The sequence below is a fragment of the Danio aesculapii genome, chromosome 9 (genome assembly GCF_903798145.1).
Source record: "Danio aesculapii chromosome 9, fDanAes4.1, whole genome shotgun sequence".
In the NCBI taxonomy this organism is placed as follows: Eukaryota; Metazoa; Chordata; class Actinopteri; order Cypriniformes; family Danionidae; genus Danio; species Danio aesculapii.
The window spans coordinates 31,612,155-31,627,071 of NC_079443.1; the positions used below are offsets into that span (position 1 = coordinate 31,612,155).

Below are 14,917 nucleotides of genomic sequence, written 5' to 3' on the forward strand. Positions count from 1 at the left end.
TAAGCTATTCTGGTGGTTGACTGAAGAGCTGATGTTTACCTTGTGAACTGTGTAAAATCACTCTCACTCTGCTACACCATTTACCTGCTTCATCTCTCTGCATCATCTGCATTGTTTTGAATAAATACCCTTAAAAGATAACCATCTTTGTCTTCCTTGTGCAACCATGACACACGGCAGGTTCTATAAATTTGACCACTCGATAATTCTGTACAAACATTTTTTTTTTTTTGAATGTGCTTTGGCTATGTTGTAAAACTTTTTGAAACCAAGACTAATAATGTTTAAAATTAACTGTAAATTCATTCATAAACTGTAAATAAATAGCAAAACACTTGTAAATCATGAGATACATGCAAACTAATAATTATATGTATCAAAGCCTAAAGAAAAAACACATTTAAGGCCTGAATAGACTAGAAGCGACTAGATAAGCAAACATTTTTTAAGTGATTGTTCACCCAAAAAATGAAAATTCTGTCGTCAACACCTTAACTTGTTCCATGCCAGCTTGATATTTTGAAAAAGGTTGTAAACCTGTAACCATTGACTTCCATAGTAAAAAAAAAAACACTACAGAAGTCAACGGTTACCACTTTCCCACATTCTTTAATTTATCTTCTTTTGTGTTGCCTGTGTGTTATGCTGGAGCAATGCACATGAATTATTATGACAAAGTTACTACATAATTATTTATTTATTTTTTTAAATGGCAATGCTTTTGGGTTTCTCATGTCAGCAGGAGTGTGAGTTTACCAGCAATGCTTCAAAGAGGAACAAACCACAATCCAACAACCGGGCCATCGATGCAGAAAGGAAATGCCATCTGGTCTGAGCCAAATGAAGATCTACTGTGGTGTAAATCAAACTAAATGTTACTGATGGTTAAGGAAGGAATGCGTTACTGCACTCCGATGGTTATGGAGCTGCCTATGATGACCCTTGTCCACTGAGAAACACACTCACAATCGGCACCCAAACAATGAAACTGGATCTTGGAGCAGTGGAAGAAAGTCACCAGGTCAGATGAGAGGTTTTCATTTACATTAGGTGGATGGCTCTATACACTAGTGTTCTGCATACTAATGCAGCCAGGATGAACTGCAGGTGGAGGCAGTGAGTGATGATTTGGACAACGTTCTACAACCCTGAGCCTGGTCGTTTATGTGGATGTATATTTGATGTGCTACCTAATAGACACTATTCCAAACGTGGTAGTTTCAGGTTTCCCCTGAAAGAATTAGCCTCTTTCAGCAGAATAATACAGCCGTCATATTTAAGTAAAAGGCATGGGTGAGTTATCTGAATATTTCTATGTACTCTTAAAATAGAAGATAAATAGTTATTGGTTCTTAAAACAACGCATCTCTCTGTGAATATCAAAATCTGTGCATTTTCCATGTACACTTTTAAAATAAGATTGCAAGAGGTTTCCAAAAAGAAGTTTAGTCAATAATTCTTAAAACAATCACTTATTTCTTTGTGAAAAACATATTTTTGCATGTACAAGTTCCACGGATGTTAAATGTTTTTTATAAAAGTATTTCTGGCAAAAAGATCATCTCTTTTTACAAGTTTAAATGAAATTATATATGAGTAGCAAAAAAAGGTTCCTCTAATTCTGTCTTGCTATTTATTTTCATTTTAACAGTAACAGTATGTGGTCTGTTAACTTTACAAAAACATGGGAATCCATTATATCTAAACATTTTGCATTTCAAAGATAAGAACATTGCCGTTCTGAATATTTTTAGTAAAGAAGTTTCAAATAGTTGGCCTTACAGTAAAACCTTCTTGTCAATAAAATAAAAAAGGAATTTAAGCGATGAGGAAAAGGTTGTTTTTGGGAGATAATTAAATGCTTTGCTTTTCTTTACAATATAAAAGAAAGAAGATATGAAGATGAGTTATACAAGTCTATTATCTGGCTCCAAACATCCTTGAAGGCAGCTATTTAGTTTAACGCCTTATATTTCATCGCTGAGGATGTGAGGGCTAATAAAGAGGTTGAAAGAAGCATGTGAAGTGTCTATGGTTCCTTGGGTTTGACAGTGATTTCGGTGGCTTCTTTATTCTTGCTGCTCTGGGCAGAACCATCTGGGACATCAGTCTTGGATCTCTTGGATTCAGGAGGTTTGCATGCAGGGTCACTGGAAGGAGACGGTCTCTCTGTGATGAAACAAACAAACAAAACACATTTTTGAAGGATAAAAAAAAGACAAATCCAGCATGTGCTGCTACATGCACCCATATTTTGGTAAAAAAAAATTGTTCAGGATATTTATGAGAGTATTGGGAAAATTTATGGTCTTTAATCTTTTTTTATTTAATAAAAGGACCTGAAACCTAAACAGCAACCAATAGAAGACTCTACTAACCGTGTTTGGCTTTCTCTGTGGATGATGGGGGGACGAAAGCAGCAGGGGATTTTGAAACAACTGGAGTCAGTGAAATCCGTCTGAAAGAGAAGAACACACTTGAACATCTTCATGGTCATGTCATGGATTAGGTGGTTACACTATATCTGTAATAGACATGGATACATTTATGGGGATCTGTAATAGCCAGACCAATGCAAGAACACATTTAAAATAAATACATGTAGACTCTTCACAAACTTGTGACAAGATTGACTATATTATAAAAGACTCCTACTTGTATCAGGAAAAAAGGATACAGAAAATACTAATTGTAAAATAATTGACATTTAAATAAGAAACATTTAATGCGATTAAACTTTTAATGCTACTTTATGTCCAAAAGAATAGCACTGGAAATAGAAATCTATAGAAAGATTAGAATTGTATTTAATGCAGAATTTCAGGATGAAAGTTTTAATCGTTTACAACAACAACTAGGGATGCAACGATTATAGAGTTTGCTTGTACGATTAGAGCCTGAGAAATAATCACGGTTTCACAGTAATCATGATTATTGTGCATTGCTTAATTTGAAAACATTACTAGTTTAGGAGATCACAAAACTCCTAATATTTTAAAGTGTTGTTTATTGCTGCTCGGTAACCAAATAATGCAGCACAAAATATTAATAAAAAACAAACAATAGTCCATTTCCCTTTGGACTTAAAAATAAGTGAAAAAAAAGTTTCTGGCATTTAAACAAGTACTTTAACACTGAAATAAATAACAGAACAATGAATACGTAAATATATAAATAAATAAGAAAAGAATAATAAAAAGTATTTGTCTAATGTAATTCTTAGCTACATATTAACTAAGTATTTCCCTCTTAAAGAGAACAAATGTAGTCAAATGCTGCTAAACCGCTGTCTGAAAGGCACTTTTGATCAATTAGATTATAAACGTTTTTGGTATTTTCATATTGTATTTGTTTCTCTTTGGAGTGGAAATGTGTATATTCCATAAAAAGCTGATCAGTCAGTTCTTGTCACGTGACTTGCTCGTGTCATTCTTTCAACTGTGATGAATTAAAGCACGGGTAATAGTGAAATTAGTTACCCCAACAACATCTTACTGAACTCAAAGTGAATGGTTGTGTATAGTTCAAACTGTTACTTTAGATCAATGGTCTCAAACTCAATCCCCGGAGGGCCGCAGCTCTGCATAGATTAGCTCCAACCACCTCCAACTCACACCTGCTTAATTATCTCTAGTAGTCTTGAACACCTTGATTACTTGGATCAGCTGTGTTTGATTAGGGTTGGAGCAAAACTGTGCAGAGCTGCGGCCCTCCAGGAATGGAGTTTGAGACCTATGTTTTAGAACATACCTTGGAGTGGGTCCTTTTGGTGTTGTGACACTTTTAGAGTTGAGGGGTCCGAGAGGAGTGCTAGGGGCTGTATGGGGTGTTAGGGGTGCTCTGATGGACCCAGGGGTGGAGGGAGCAGATTTGGGTGTGCTGGGGCCTGTACTGGATGCAGCTGCTGGGGATTTGGGGGCGCTGGGTTTGCCCCATCCTTCAAGAGTGTTGAGTGTGATCCTTCTGGGCTGAGCTTTGGTTTTCAGTGCCTGTGGTGTGCGTTTCTCTTCTGTACCAGAAACACTGGTGGTTTTTTTGGACACAGGGCCAGCAGATCCCTCTTTGTCTTTTTCCTGTGCAGCAGGTGTGTTGGCCTGGCGAGGCACTGGGGAGGCTGTCCTGCCATTGGCTGAGGCTTTCTTGCCCTTCTTCTCATTGGTGGAAGATGGAGTCACCATTTCCAGTGGTGGTTTCTCCTTCAGTGGGGTGCCAAGCTCTCCCTCATCAAATGATATGAAGGAGCAGTAACCGTCAGTGGATGAAACTGCCAAGAAGGAGCCATCACGAGACCTGTGGAACAGTGTGAAGAACAATATGTGTTAGTCTGTTTCAAAACTATTCTAGCCTCATGATGATTTTCTTCAGTAATTTACAAGGACCTCAACATCAAGCATGTGGTAAGCCAAGAAAAAAAAAAGCACACACACAAATCCCCAAACAAACTACTGGCAAGAATAAATTTTAAAGTTCAGAATTCCAATGTCAAATTGTTGTACAAGCAATGTATGCAAATTAGCACATATTTAATTAAATAATGCTTCATTTGCATAGTAAAAACATTTTAGAAAAATTACAACGAAATTCATAATCAACTGGTGAGGCATGGTGGCAACTATTAGTTTTCTCTTAAACTTTTCGCATATCATTGCTTCCCTTAAAGCCGCAAAGGGTCATGACCAATCAGTCTAATTGGAAAAATTAAATGCATAAATACATAACATGGGCTGTGCTCAAAATCGCATACTTCCATACTATATAGTATGCTAAAAAAAAGTGTATGCTAGCTGAGTAGTATGTCCAAATTCGAAAAACAGTATGTGAGAAGTATTCTGAAGCGCCCATCCGATGGACGCTACGCTATCCCATGATGCACCGCGTGAGAAGTCATGAATAGAAGTGAAGTGATGCAACCCACGTGGCTAGGCCACATGATCAAGACAAAAAGGAGGATGTAGTATGTCCGAGGTCCATTCATACTGTATTGAATGTACTTTTTCCTAATGGTCGAGTAGTACATTTAAATTCAAATGCAGTACCTACTTAGTAGGCGATTTCGGATGCAGCTCTGCATTCGTGCAGTTGGGCACTGATGTGGGACAAGAAGACTTGCCTTGATTTCACCTCTACGGTCTTTGATAGGGTTGAGGTCAGGGCTCTGTACAGCCCAGTTAAGTTCTTCCACACCAAACTCATTCAACCATGTCTTTTTGAAGCTTGCTTTGTACACAAGCCACAGAAAAGCTGGAACATAAATCTATCTTTCCCAAAGCCTGGAATTAGAGTACGGTCCAAAATGTCTTGGCTGAAACATTAAGATTTCTCTTTACTAAAATTAAGGGGTCAAGCACAAGTCCTATTTAGCACTTCAGCATCACCCACTGTTTCAACAAATGTTTGTCAGAGCAGACTGTTTGGCTAGGTGCTTGATTTGATACATGTGACAACAGGTCTGACTGAAATACCAGAATTCAATTAATGTACATGCATGTCATCAGACACAAAAAATAACTTGTAACATTTGGACATTTTGTGAACAAACAAATTTTCTCTCTGCTGTCACCATGTTGAACAAGCAACACTTAAAGAGAAAGTTAATCCAAAAATGAAAATTCACCGTTGCCTCTTCCTGAAGAAATATAACTTCCATTATAAACACTAAAGAAGATATTTTGAAGAAAACATGTAACCATTGACTTCCATAGTGTTTGTTTTTCTTACTATGGAAGTCAATGGTTACAGGTTTCCAGCATTTTATAAAATAGCTCATCTTGTGTTCAACAGAAAGAAACTTAGATTTGTAACAAGTGTGAATAAATTATCATGAAAATATCAGCTCTGGGTGAACTATTCCTTTAAGTCACCTGAAAACAACACAGACACAAAAGAATATCCAGTCTGCACAACACCCATTTTATTTGTGTGTCTTACCAGCTGAGATCACTTAGAGTGTGATAGTGGATGTTGGACACATATCCGAATGGAAGTGTCTGTTGTGTGTCGTAAAAGAAGATAGAGTCTTCTGATGCAACTGCAAACACCAGTCGATATGGCAAATTAAATGTGTTTGCCACTGGCTTGAGAGAACCATCTGTTGATGCAAAAGGAGAGTCACGGTCTTTCTATTGCACAGTGCACAAACAGAACAAAGGTGTAGAAGGGTATTATGAGTACCTTCAGCTCTCTTCGTCCTCAGTTCAAAGTAGACTGGACTACAGCGGACAGCCAGGGTTGCTTTAGATGGACAGGGCAGATGAGCAATGGGCCTGAAACACCACACATGTCAGACACTAAATATAGTCACACAAATCAAGATGACTCTCTGCATTCAGGCTAAGTGTTGAAAACTCATTTTAACTGCAAACCACACATTTATACAAAGAATATACTGGAGAAAGAATTGTTTTTCATGAGGTATATTAAAATCCATCAATACTTAAAAGATTATGATTGAAAAGATAATTAAATGTTTATTTAAAGTTAATTCTCTGATCAAAACAACAGTAATAACTCATTTAGTAAAATACTCCAAATTAATTTTATTTTAAAGCAATATTTTCCACTATAACTAAACATTAATCAATTTAAAGAGTATATGTGATTCGGATAATGCTGGGCAATGACCATAATCACAAAGAAATCTTGAGCAATTTTACTTCAAGAAAACAATATCACAAAATATTTATTAGGCTTTAAATAAGATTGTTTTATCAAAAATGTTGAAACGTCTTGAAATTTTATAATTAATCAAAAGCAAATCTGGGTTAAGAAAACAATTCTCAAGCATTCCTAAAACAAGTTAAAAAACAAAAAAATAACATGTTAGCACAACCGTGATAAAGGAATAAAAAAAACAAAAAAAAAAAAAAACAATCTATATGTTGATGCATCAGTTTATAGTGTCAAACAGTACAAGCCTCCGCATAAATTACGGATTTACTACAGTACAGATTTAGAACACAAACCTCTTAAAGCTTTTTCTAGAGAACACATATGTAGTGTTTGTGACATTCTCTCCAGCCTCAACACATCCAGCTGCAAAATAAGAAAAATCAAAGAACATTAACTAACTACACAAGGCATGCACAAGAAAATAAGCTCTTTGCTAAAAATACACTGCATAATGTATGAAATAAGTCAACATAAAAATTTATAGTACAGAATTCGTTTTAATGACTACTCTCAAATAAACCACATTAACATTTACCGTATGCAGACATGTAAAAGTGTATTTAAAAAGCGTACCTGGCGCCAGGAGGAATGAGCCATCTGGTGTGAAAGTGAGACGTCTGAAAAACGATCTCATGCTGTCATCATGGAACATTCTATAGTTCTTTACCTGCACAAAAGCAAATAAATCAAAATACCTTTTATTTAAAAAATAAATTATATATAATCTATCAAAACATTATATAACAAATTTACCTCCAGCTTAAAACAAACGCAAAACAAAAACAAAAAAAAAACCCACACCACCAAATAACATAATAGGGGTGTGAACCTACACTGATCTCATGGTTCGGTTCGCATTATCATGTCATCAGTTCGGTTTAATTCGATATCTCTGTGCATCATGGTGCAATGACGATGCTTTCCATACACAATATATATTTAATAGTATAATAATATAATAAACAATTTTTTTTCACAACACAATAATTTAAGTACATTTTTTTAAAATATATGTATACAGCATATTATTTGTAAAACAATTTTGTCCTTTAATACAAGCAGTCGGATATAAGAACTGTACCTTTTATTTTACCCGCTCAAAGAAAACACTCATTTTGAATGTTTTAAACAAAACTCAAATACAATCACAGAAGACAACACAAGCATTTTTAGCAAATAAACTAATATAAATATTATTCTGCTTGATTTTTGAGCATTGTCGATTGTGTTCTTGCATCCCTATGATTGGTCATTGTGTTCACCTGCTCTACAAAAACATGTGATTGGCTCTAAAACTGTCAGCGCTGTTCAACAGTGAGTGACGCGGATACTGAAAAATGCATGGTAACAGTCTATATGCACATAATAAAGCACACATTGCGCAGCTATGACAGCTGATCTGTGATAGACTCTGCAGAGAAAACTCGCTCTACAGACACACTCGTGTCAGGATCCACAAGGATCACTTTAGTAGTGATAGAGGAGAGGAAAAGTTTTTTTTTTTTTTTTAAGATTTTTAAAAACATCCACTGTAAGACAGTCTAAAACACTACCTAATAATATATAAAATAGTGCATTCCAACAGAACATGCTTTCTAGACAGGACTCTGACAAAAGAGTTTCTGATTGGTTTTGGGAGAAGCAGATATATGGTTGAAGTTTTATTACAAATAAAGAGCAACTAAGGACCACAGAAACTCACCTCTCCATCTGCAGTAGCGGATGATGTCATCTTACTGATGCTGTAAGCTTTTTTCCTGTTGTGAGCGCTGTACACACGCATAACCCTAAAACACAGATTCTACATGCAGTCAATATGCAAAACAGTAAACCTGTGAAAGTGTTAAAGATTATATAAATATAATGAGTCATATTTAATGAATTTAGATGCAAAACATCTAATTGTCAGCTGAAATTTTCTTCTAACAGAGTAGTTTTCTCAGGCTCCTGTGTGGAGGTTCAGTAATTTCATTTTTTAATGGAAAAGAATAATTTTTTTACCACTGTATTTAAAGTGAAATTGCTATATTACGGCTGAGAAAATGCTACTGTTGAAATATTTCAGATGGCACTTTTCACATCTGAACTCTTCATATCTTTAAAACATTATGTTTACAATAGTATCAATATCAAACAATATATTAAAAAATAAATACACATGCTAACCTGTCACAGCTTAATGTGCTGATGTACTGTCCAAGTGGGTCCCACGCTACTCCTTGCACATAACTCTTATGGTCATTAAAGATGCACATCTTCTGACCTGTAAACAAATGAGGCATTGTATTCAATTACCATAAAACACTGCAAGGTTTTGCTTGCAAACAAACAAACAAAAAAAAACACAACACAATACTCTTTCAAAAGTGTCTCATCATCATTTAGGAAACACAACACTCCTATTAAAGCAAAAATAGGCACACAGGTTCTTTAATCCTGCTTTTGGCTTCATACCCTTGTTGACGTCCCACATGATGGCAGTGTTGTCCACAGAGCCTGAAGCCATGAAATTCCCATCACTTGTCCATGAGATATCATATACATCCTCAATGTGTCCCCTAACAAACATATGCATTTGCGTGAGCCTTTACATAAGTTTCACATAAAAAAAAAATAGTAATTAACTTAAAAAAAAAATTTCTGTATCATGACATGCATCTAACCATTCCTAAAAAGATTTACATATAAACAAAACAATATGTAGTAAACAAATCTAAAATTGTACTTTGCTGTTGCTAGCTACTAGATTGAGTGTTACTGGAATACTTTTGTTAGACTTTTTAGCGAGACACTCCTCATATTGGTGCCTGTGGTGCTTTTTTAGGTGTTGGTTGTAGTATTTCCTTGTGCTGTGGTAGCAATTCTGCGATAGCTCTTACAAATGACTTGTTGTTGTTTGTTGTCTGTGATTTTAAAACCAAAATATTCCCATATTACCGACATGCTATTTTCCTTTGATATGAATTTGTCTATTATTGCTTCTGATGCAGCAGACACCATCATCCCACATATCTGCTCTTTACTCTTCGTTTGTTTTATAGTGGGCTTTCCGAACAGTTGAGTTGCACAATTCTGATTGGGCAGAACGAAAGTGTGCTCACTCTATTGGCTAGTAAGACAGTCACGCATTTCATCTGGGTGGTGGACATTATATATTACATATACATTTCATATCGCAGCCTCTTGCTATTAACTAATCGCAACGTTCCAAAACCTGAACCTGAAGCTACCTGAAGCATATCGTTTTTAAATGTATCGATTATGAACATATTTATGTTAATATCGAAATTGTAAGGCCATAAAGCATTTTTCTTGCTCTTAATTGAATTAATTTACTAGTCAAGTAAAAGAAATAATGTCAGCTCCAATATATGTTTTATGCTATGTTTTGGTTTGTACTGTTGTGCTTGCACATGCACATATTACACACAAAAAGGAAATATTAATAAATTTCAGAATACATTAATAATAGATGCCTATTAAGGGAACTAAATGAATATTACAACGCTCTCTAGACAATCACTATCAGAAATCTGATTAGGCAAAAAAAAAACATACAAGCTCCAATAAGATGATCAAAGCTTGTGTTTAGAAGACACATTAGCTACATTTTCAATTCAAGCTGACTTAAACGTAAAAGACAATCAAGGGGTAATACAGAAAGTCAAACCTAAAATCTAAAATCAAACCTCAGAGTCTTAACCACACTCCAGCTCTCTTTATTGAGTTGAGCATCTTCCTCTTCCTGAAAGGTCGGAGTTTGTTCAGGCTCCTTATTGTCATTCAGTTTCCAAAGCAAGATAGCCGCATCTTAAGAATAAGAGATAACATTCAACTCTTCACAGCCTCTATAAGCATTTTCAGCCAAATAATGCCATGACTTAGCTTACCATCTCCACCAGAAGCCAACACTTCAGCAGTGGGTGAGAAACGCACAACATTCACTGCTTTGGTGTGTCGTGCCAGGTTAGACAAAAACTCAACGACCGCTTTACCATCAGGCCCTTTATCCACACGCCACATCTGAAAAAGAGAGGAGAGCTCATCTTACTATACGAGTGCGTGCGACGAACAACAGTATGAATCCAAAGCAAAAAAATAATTAGATAAGCATGTGACATTAATTGTATGTGTGAACTTTGTATACAAAAACTGTTTGGGGATTTTTTTTTTTTTCGCATGACCAAAAGTCTGCATTTTAAACATTAAAATAACGTCACGTGGGGAAAAAAAAACATTAATGTCCACTAAGAAGAATAGAGATGCCACTTGCTGTCATGTCTGCTTTGGACATTGAAAGGCAAATCCACTGCAAAAATAGGAGAGCCTACATGAACAAATGGAAGGACAGGGTAAGGAAGGCTTTGAGGGATGCTGGGAAAGCATATTTGAATCGATGGAAGATGAAGGTGAGTGGAAGAACCGTATATGTAATGTGATCTCTTTCTCTCTCTGAATGCACAGAGGAGCACAGACAATATTTAGCTATGATGTATGATGCATTGTACAGTATGCATTTATTCTTTATAATTGATTATTGCCTGTTCTGTAAGAAGATCTATGTATTGTACCTTGGTCATACTTTATTTTCTGTTTTTAAATAATAATAATAATCCTGGAAGACATGCTTAATATTAACCTGAAGTTTCTGTTACTGTATTAAAACTAAGATAAAGGAATCAGATCTTTAGAGGTTTAAAGTGATATGACGAGTTATACTGTTATTCCACACTAGTACTGGATATATACCGTTCTTCTGCATTTGAGGAATATAAATCACAATAACTTTGTATTTTTAACAGTGACACTGAAAATGTTATCTCCTTAGAATTGAGGAGCTTTTGTTGTCTATCTTCAAGTAAAATAAAAATATATAATATAAAGTTCCAATAAAATTAAAATTTGAGTATAAAATTGTTCAAAATGTGAAAATATGGACTTATATGGTTGTTCGTTTCAAGGCCTCACATGATATCTCAATTGTGTTAATTTAGGAGGCACTCTCTCTCTCTCTCTCACCCGGACCGTGGTGTCCACTCCAGCAGTGGCCAGACGCTGTGTTTTTCCATCACCACTCTGCTGGAGGTCCAGACTGTACACCGGCTCCTTATTATGCCAGGCAATCTCACAGGTTACAACCTTCATCCTGGCACCTGATGGGAAAGGATATGAGGACATGAATATAGGATATGAATATGAATATGAATATTATCATACATGATGAAAATGAAGGAAGGGGGAATATGAGGGAAAGAAAAGACTACAGAAGACGATGGTTTGACAGAGGGAATACACTTGAAAAAACTAACATAAAAAATAATTGAACAGCTTCACCATAGCACAGTAACACAGTGTCCTTACTTAACTATCAGTGAGGCTGAAAACAATAACATACATTTAGATAAACAAAACCAACACTCCACACATCTGAAACAAGTCCATGAACTACAAACACGAACATATATCTGGCGAGAACCATTATTAAAGCGTATTTATTGAAATATAACAACATAGCAGGGTTATAGTATCGTTAAATACTTGTTTTACGGATTGTTAAAGCGGAATTCGGAACAATACACTAACATTACGTATTCCACAGCTGTTCTTAAAGAAGATATGTTATAGTAACAAACAACACATAACGGCGGTTAATAACAGACGCAAAATATTTTGTAAATACATTCCAGTTACCTCGTCAATCGAAGCTGCGACAGTCGGAACAAAAATGTTTTAGTTATTTCGTGAACAAGTCCCGCTTTCACCCAAACAGACGTCTTTCCCGCGCAGCTTTCTGACCATGACAACTTCCTGTTTCACGGGTTGCCAAATCCACCAACACAAATCCGACGTTGGACCGTGGCGTTTTCAACTGCCACTTGAAAAAGCATTTGTCGATATTCTGAAAAGTGCCAACATCATTTTTGTTAAGAGTATTTGGCAACCTAAAATATTCTTACAGCATTGGAATAAGTTGAGACCCTTTGAAAATGTGCAGGTTATCTAAATTTGCTATATATGTTAGGTAACGTTAAAATATTTTGTATTATGTAAAGGTGTGATAGAATTAATATACATTTTGAAGAAAAAATAATCGTCATCTGGAGTTTTTGTCCTCTAGTAAAATACAATTTGTAATAAAACAAACAAACAAACAAACGTTTAATTTATTTTGATTAAAAATAAGCTATTAAGTTACACCAAAAATTGATTTCTTATCATTTCTGAAGTGAAAGATAAATGTTATTGTGTTGTCTAAAATGAATCTGGCCACCAGATTCTCTGGATTTATTAGGTATTAGTTGGAGTAAAATATATTTATTCTGTAAAGGTGCGATAACATTTCTACCAAATTCCATGTAAAAATATTAGGAAGAAAAAAGGCGAATTAAGTGACTTTGAACGTGGCAGAGAGAATAACAGACTGGTTCCAGCTGATAGAAAGATACAATAACAAGTAACAATAACTACTCGTTACGAGGTATGCAGAAGAGCATCTCTGAACGCACAACACGTCCAACCTTTATGGGCTACAGCAACAGGAACCACACCGGGTTCCACTACTGTCAGCAAAGTACAAGAAACTGAGGCTACAATTCACACAGGCTCATCGAAATTGAATAGAAGATTGGAAAAACGTTGCCTGGTCTGATGAGTCTCGATTTCTGCTGCGACATTCGGATGGTAGGGTCAGCATTTGGCGTCAACAACATGAAAGCATGGATCCATCCTGCCTTGTATCAGTGGTTCAGGCTGGTAATGGTGGTGTAATGGTTTGGGGGATATTTTCTTGGCACACTTTGGGCCCATTAGTACCAATTGAGCACCACAGCCTACCTGAGTATTGTTGCTGACCATGTCCATTCCTTTATGACCACAGTGTACCCATCTTCTGATGGCTACTTCCAGCAGAATAACATGCCATGTCATTAAGTGTGAATCATCTTAGACTGGTTTCTTGAACATGACAATGAGTTCACTGTACTCTGCCTCCTCAGTCACCAGATCTCAAACCAATCTGCAGCAACTGCGTGATCCAATCATACCATTATGGATCAAAACCTCTGAGGAATATTTCCAGTACCTTTCTGAATCCATGCCATGAAGGATTAAGGCAGTTTTGAAGGCAAAAGGGGGTCCAACCTGTTGCTAGTAAAGTGTACCTAATAAAGTGGCCAGTGAGTGTATATATACAGTAGTATGCCAAATATACAGTGTCATATAAGTGAGTACACCCCTCACATTTCTGCAAATATTTATTTATATATTTTTCATAGGACAACACTGCTGAAATAACTCTTCGACACAATGAAAAGTAGTCAGTGTAGAGTTCGTTTAGCAGTGTAAATTTAGTGTCCCTTCAAAATAACTAAAAATAAAGCCAATAATAGCTGAACCCCTGGCAACAAAAGTGAGTACACCCCTAAGAAAAAAATTAAAATGTTAATATTTTGTGTGGCCACTATCATTTTCCAGCACGGCTTTAATTCTCCTGGGCATGGAGTTGACCAGAGCTTCACAGGTTGCCACTGGAATTCTCTTCCACTCCTCCATCACAACATCATGGAGGTGGTGGACATTTGACACCTTGTGCTCCTCCACCTTCATTTTCAGGATGCCCCAGAGGTGTTCTATGGGGTTTAGGTCTGGAGACATGTTTGGCCAGTCCATCACCTTTACCCTGAGCCTCTTTAGCAAGCCAGTGGTCATCTTGGAAGTGTGTTTGGGGTCATTATCATGCTGGAACACTGGTTTGCGGCCCAGTTTCGAGGGAGGGGATCATGCTCTGCTTTAGTATGTCACAGTACATGTTAGAATTCATATTTCCCTCAATGAAATGTAGCTCCCCAATGCCAGCAGCACTCATGCAGCCCCACATCATGACAATACAAACACCATGTTTAACGGTAGGCAAGACACACTTGCCTTTGTACTCTTCACCTGGTTGCCAGTGTAACACTAATGAGTTACATGACACAGGGGAAGGAAAATGACTAATTGTGCTCAATTTGCTCATTTTTTCTTAGGGGTGTACTCACTTTTGTTACTAGGGGCTGTTTTTTAGTTTTTTTGAGGGGACAATAAATTTACACTGACTTCTTTTCATTGTGTCAAAGAGTTATTTCTGCAATGTTGTCCCATGAAAAATATATATACATACTGTATATGTATATATATATATATATATATATATATATATATATATATATATATATGTATATACGTGTATGTGTATGTGTATATATATATA

At 36.1% G+C, this 14,917-nt stretch overlaps 1 protein-coding gene across 1 annotated transcript; it reads right to left on the reverse strand.

Moving 5' to 3' along the window:
- Positions 1-1,619: 1,619 nt before the first annotated feature.
- chaf1b (chromatin assembly factor 1, subunit B) lies at positions 1,620-12,459 on the reverse strand. Its single transcript, XM_056465439.1, has 14 exons — positions 12,361-12,459; positions 11,689-11,822; positions 10,560-10,692; positions 10,359-10,479; positions 9,124-9,227; positions 8,836-8,932; positions 8,372-8,456; positions 7,243-7,336; positions 6,963-7,032; positions 6,172-6,263; positions 5,929-6,088; positions 3,751-4,290; positions 2,379-2,458; positions 1,620-2,169 (listed from the first exon to the last, which is right to left on the reverse strand). The coding sequence occupies exons 2-14, from the start codon at positions 11,812-11,814 to the stop codon at positions 2,030-2,032; spliced, it is 1,842 nt and encodes a 613-aa protein (XP_056321414.1). The 5' UTR covers positions 11,815-11,822; positions 12,361-12,459; the 3' UTR covers positions 1,620-2,029.
- Positions 12,460-14,917: the final 2,458 nt, after the last annotated feature.